Here is a 5940-nt window from a genome sequence, read left to right on the forward strand (position 1 = left end):
GCGAGATTTCTTGCCATTGATGAACACGAACCGTGTTCATTGTAAGGTATGAGGGACACGGGCCGTGTACCTCTCTGCTTGCCACTTCCACATTTTGAACCCAAAAAATTTTCCTCTCATTCAAATGAAATGTTTTTGCATCCCAATGTCCGTTTGGTGATTTTAAATCATATTTAAATGCATTTCGAACATTAAAAACCAAAAACTCAAAGAAATGGAAATTGTTTATAAATAAAAGACAGAAATATCCCCGGGTTGCCTCCCGGTAAGTTGCCCTTGTTTTAAGTCGTTAGCTGGACTTTGCCCCTGAATATCATTCAATCTTGGTACGTGGGGTTCTCAATAACTTTTGTCTCATCATTCTTCACCTTGAATCCTTCGTAGAACGACTTCAATCTATGACCATTGACTTTGAATGTTTTTCCAGTTTGTTGGCTTGTGATTTCCACCGCACCATAGTCGAATACCTTTGTGACTATGAAAGGACCAAGCCATCTTGATCTTAATTTCCCTGAAATCAACTTGAACCTCGATTGATAAAGAAGCACTTTTTGTCCTTGTGCAAAAGTCTTCTGGGAGATCATTTTGTCATGATATGCCTTTGTCTTTTCTTTGTAGATCATGTTACTTTCATATGCATCATTTCGGATCTCCTCTAGCACTTGGATGTCTAGCTTCCTTTTGTGTCCTGCGTCCTCTTCATTCAAGTTGAACTTCTTTATAGCCCAAAAAGCTTTGTGCTCGAGCTTAACTGGTAGGTGACATGCTTTTCCAAATACCAACCTATATGGGGACATACCAATGGGTGCTTTGAAAGCAGTACGGTATGCCCATAAGGCATCATCTAGCCTTATGCTCCAGTCTTTGCGATTTAGATTTACTTTTTTCTCCAAAATGCTTTTGATTTGCCTATTGGAGACCTCTGCTTACCCATTGGTTTGGGGGTGATAGGCTGTTGAGACTTTATGAGTAACCCCATACTTCTTCAGGACAGCTTCAAGTATCCGGTTGCAAAAGTGAGTACCACGGTCACTTATGAGAGCCTTTGGAGTGCCAAACCGGGAGAAAATCTGGGCTTTAAGAAAATCCACCAGGACTTTGGAATCATTAGTACGGGTGGCTTTTTCCTCCACCCATTTGGACACCTAGTCCACCACCAACAAAATGTATGAACAACCAAAAGAGGGTGGAAATGGTCCCATAAATTCAATACCCCATACATCAAAGATCTCGCATACTAAAATCGGGGTAAGGTGCATTTGATTCCTAGAGCTTAAGGACCCGGATCTTTGGCATTTATCATAATGTGGATAAAACACATAGGAATCGTGAAATATGGTAGGCCAAACAAATCTGTTATCTAAGACATTTGTAGCTGTCCTTTGGGGTCCAAAGTGACCTCCACAAGCATATAAATGACAAAAATCAAGGATGGGTTTTACCTCTTGTTGCTCAACACACCTTCGGATCATTTGGTCTGCACAATAGTTCCAAAGGTAAGGCTCATCCCATAAGTATCGCTTGGCTTCCTTCTTGATTTTATTCTTTTGCCAACGTGTGGAATCTGAGGGAAATTGATTCGTGACCAAGTAGTTGGCGATATCTACATACCATGGTGCTTCTTTGACCATAAATAAATGCTCATCAGGGAATGTGTCTCGGATTGGTATTGTGTCTTCGGGTGGCACAATACGGCTTAGATGATCCGCGACCAAGTTTTCTTTCCCACTTTTATCTTTGATTTCTATATCGAACTCTTGTAGCAGTAACATACACCGTATTAACCTTGGCTTTGGATCTTTCTTGAGTAATAAGTGCTTCAAGGCTGAATGGTACGAATAGATAATCACTTTTGTCCCAAGGAGTATTTTCGAAACTTTTCTAATGCGAAAACAATGGCTAGCATCTCCTTTTCAGTTGTCGTGTAATTGGCTTGTGCATTATCCAAAGTCTTGGATGCATAGTAGATGACATGGTGATCTCGGTCCATCTTTTGTTCCAAAACTGCCCCAGCCGCGATGTTGCTAGCATTGCACATGATCTCGAATGGGATATCCCAATTTGGTGGTTGGATGATGGAGGTGGATGTCAACAAATCCTTCAAACAATCAAATGCATTCTTTCATGCATCACCAAACACAAAATCAACCTCCTTTTGTAGAAGTTGACACATCGGCACCGTGATCTTGGAAAAATCCTTTATAAACCGCCGATAGAAAGCTGCATGGCCAAGAAAAGAAGGCACTTCCCAAACATTTCTTGGGTATGGTAAGCCTTAATAACATCTTTTTTAGCCTTGTCAACTTCTAAACATTTTTGTGACACCACATGTCCAAGTATCAAGCCCTTGTCAACCATAAAATGACATTTTTCATAATTAAGGACTAAGTTCGTGTGAACGCACCTTTGTAAGATTTTGGTGAGATTTGGCAAACATTCATTAAAAGAATTTCCATACACAGTAAAATCGTCCATGAAAACCTCTATGATATTTTCGACATATTCTGAAAATATGCTCACCATACATCTTTGGAAGGTCGCAGGTGCATTGCACAGGCCGAAGGGCATGCGTCTATACGCAAATGTACCGAAGGGACTTGTGAATGTGGTTTTCTATTGGTCTTTCGGGGCAACCGGAATTTGGTGAAAACCAAAAAAACCATCAAGGCAACAATAGTGAGATTTCCCGGCCAATCGTTCTAACATCGGATCGATGAATGGCAAAGGGAAGTGGTCTTTGCGGGGGGAAGCATTCAACTTCCTATAATCGATACAAACCCTCCACCCGTTTTGCACACAGGTGGGTACTAATTCCCCTTCAGAGTTTTTGACAATGGTGACTCAGCTTTTTTCAGGACAACTTGTACGGGACTTACCCACTTACTATCAGAAATGGGGTAGATTACACCTGCATTCAATATCTTCATGATGTCTTTTTTAACCACCTCCATCGTACGTGGATTCAATCTCCTTTGGGCTTCATGGGTTGGCTTAAAATCTTCTTCCATCAATATCTTATGCATGCATAATGACAGACTCAACCCCTTTATGTCCGCAATGGTCCAGCCAATAGCCTCCTTGTACTTTTTCAAAATTTCAACCAACTCTTTTTCTTCTTCTGTTGCTAGCTTTTTTGAAATTATCACCGGTAATGTCTCTTCCTTTCCGAGATAGGCATACTTGAGATGGTCGGGAAGAGTTTTCAACTCAAGACTCGGTGGGTGTACTATGGATGGAAGGAGTTTCGGATCGGAGTTCTTGACCTTCATGCGGGGTGTTTCAACCCTCATAGGTTGTGCTTTCTCCAAGGAGTTGATTGCTTCCATCAACTCATCTTCCAAGGTGTACTTATCAAAATGCTTGCTCAAGATGGTGGTTAGCACATCTTGGCTTGACAACTCAAAACAATCATTAGTAAATAAATCAATAACATCTATGAAGTTTAATGAATGAATAGCACTAGGATAACGCATAGCTTCAAAGATATTAAATTTAATCACCTCACCATCAAACTCCATAGACAAAGTACCATTTGTTACGTCTATTTTTGTTTTTGCGGTACTCATGAAGGGTCTCCCCAAAAGGATGGAGCTCGATTGTGGGGTGTTGTCATCACCCATATCCAAAACAAAAAAGTCAGCAGGAAATACAAGTTCATTGACTTGCACTAACACGTCCTCCAATACACCTTTTGGGTGTACCAAAGACCGGTCGGCAAGTTCAATAATAATTCTGGTTTTTTATAAAGGTCCAATTCCCATTTTCTTATATCTTGAATAGGTTAAGACATTAATTGATGCTCCAAGGTCTAGCATGGCGCATGGTACAAAAAGGTTACCTATTTTACAAGGAACCGTGAAAACACCTGGGTCCTTGCATTTTTTTTGGTAGTTGTTTCTGTAACACAGCTGAAACGTTTTCCCCTACTTTTACAGTTTGATTTCCTTTAAGCTTTTTCTTAGATATGCAAAGTTCCTAAAGAAACTTAGCATATCTAAGAATCTGTTTCATAGCATCTAAAAAGGGAATATTGATTTTAAACTTTTGAAATATTGCCATTATTTTGTCATCTTCCCGTTCTCTCTTTGTACTTGTTAGCCTTGAAGGAAATGGAGCTGGTTTGACTTTCTCTTCGGTTTCTATTGGTTTCTTTGACTTGGAAGTATTTTTCCTTTCCTCTTCTTTGATAGCTTCTTCCACCTCAATCTCTTTCTCTTCCTCTTCTTCACCCGACATCTTTGGACCATCGTAGCTTTTCCCACCTCTTATGGTAATGGCACATGCGTTGTGTTTTGGGTTCTTCTCGGTTTGAGATGGTAGCTTGCCTTGTGATTCCATCTTACTAACAGACTGAGCAAGTTGTGAAACTTGTTGCTCCAAGCTTTTTAAGCTTGATTTTGTTTCTTTTTGGAAGCTTTGAGCGCTAGTGGCAAGGCTCTTGACGATATCTTCTAGTGTATGCTTGATGAACCCGCTTGTGGAGGTGGTTGTGGTGGATGCCTTGGCTGGAAATTTTGAGGTTGAAAAGGTGGTCTTTGTTGATTTTGAGGAAATGGTGGTCTTTTTTGGTATTGATGTGTATGATTTGGTTGATAATCTCCCTGTCGATTTCCTCCCCAACCTTGATTGTTGTTCTATCTTTGGTCATTTCGTGAGTGCTCAAATCCCCTTTGGTTTGACCCGGAATATCCTCCTAATGCATTTGCTTCAGCATAATCCTCGTCTTGAAGTTGTGAGCACATATCGGTTGGGTGTCCCACTTGAGTGCAAATACTACACGGGCGGGGTGTGGGCTGCACACCTTTGTCTTTGGCTAGCATCATAACCACTTTCGTAAGCTCGGACAATTGAGCTTCAATTTGAGTGGTTTGGACTTCCTTTACACCTCGGGGTGCATCCATGTACCATTCCTCATCATGGCTTGAATGTTTAGAATCTTCAGCCATGTTCTTGATTAGGTTGCGGATTTCGGTTGGAGTCTTGTTGGGTAAAGATCCGCCTCTTGAAGCATTAGGAAGCCTTATTTCCATTGGAGTCATTCCTTCAATAAAATATTGGAGGACTTGGTACTCGGTAATTCCGTGCTTGGGACAACGAGCACAAATTTTCTTGAACCTTTCCCAATATGTGTGAAAAGCTTCTCTCTTATGTTGCTTAATTCCAATGATTTCCCTCCGTAGGGCTGAAGCTTTCATCTCCGGAAAGTATTTGTCCAAAATGAGGCATGCAAGATCTACCTAAGTATTTACCGTCCTCGGTGGGAGGTCATAAAGCCAGTCTTTGGCTGCATCTTGCACTGCGAAGGGGAACGACCTAAGCTTGATTTGATCCTCCATGACATTGTATGCTTTCATGCCCACACATATAACATGGAACTCAGTGAGGATCTTCATTTTCCATACCTCTAAAGGTTGGGAGTAAGTGGATGAGCCTGGATTTTAGTTCCAAGTTTGTGGCTGCCAGAAATGTGATGCAAAGAGGTTGTTGAGTAACCTCTTGCCTCGACCATTGGCGGAGAGTTTGTTCGAGTGGTGGGTTTGGAGGAGGATTCCCTCCATGGTTATCTCCCATGGTATGAGTAGGAGTTAAGATTTCTACGGGTGTAGTGTTTGAGATAGTGTGAGTGGGTGAAGATGGTGGAGTGGTATTTTTGGGTGAGGATGGTTGTGATGAGAGTGGGAGACTTTTTGTATCTGATGTGAATACACTTAAGAGGGGTATTTCCTCCCAGATTTTCATGACCAGGGGAGTAGAAGACGAAGAAGTCTAGGAAATCGGTTTCCTTTTACGAAGCTTGGCTTGCTTCCGTATTCTCCTTGCCGTCTTCTCAATCTCCGAATCAAGTGGCAATGGTGTACCTATACGAAAAGATCTAGGCGTAAACAATTAGTAACATCGTGTCCCCGGCAACGACGCCTATTTGTTAGGCATGTCAAACCC

General features: G+C 41.4%; 2 protein-coding genes across 2 annotated transcripts; both read right to left on the minus strand.

Moving 5' to 3' along the window:
* Positions 1-317: 317 nt before the first annotated feature.
* LOC145050140 (uncharacterized) lies at positions 318-1772 on the minus strand. Its single transcript, XM_078998436.1, has 3 exons — positions 1443-1772; positions 931-1145; positions 318-783 (listed from the first exon to the last, which is right to left on the minus strand). The coding sequence occupies exons 1-3, from the start codon at positions 1770-1772 to the stop codon at positions 318-320; spliced, it is 1011 nt and encodes a 336-aa protein (XP_078854562.1).
* Positions 1773-1846: 74 nt separating this feature from the next.
* LOC145050141 (uncharacterized) lies at positions 1847-3620 on the minus strand. Its single transcript, XM_078998437.1, has 2 exons — positions 2877-3620; positions 1847-2098 (listed from the first exon to the last, which is right to left on the minus strand). The coding sequence occupies exons 1-2, from the start codon at positions 3618-3620 to the stop codon at positions 1847-1849; spliced, it is 996 nt and encodes a 331-aa protein (XP_078854563.1).
* Positions 3621-5940: the final 2320 nt, after the last annotated feature.

The sequence above is a fragment of the Lactuca serriola genome, chromosome 5, assembly GCF_051521515.1.
Source record: "Lactuca serriola cultivar US96UC23 chromosome 5, Lser_US96UC23_V15, whole genome shotgun sequence".
NCBI lineage: Eukaryota > Viridiplantae > Streptophyta > Magnoliopsida > Asterales > Asteraceae > Lactuca > Lactuca serriola.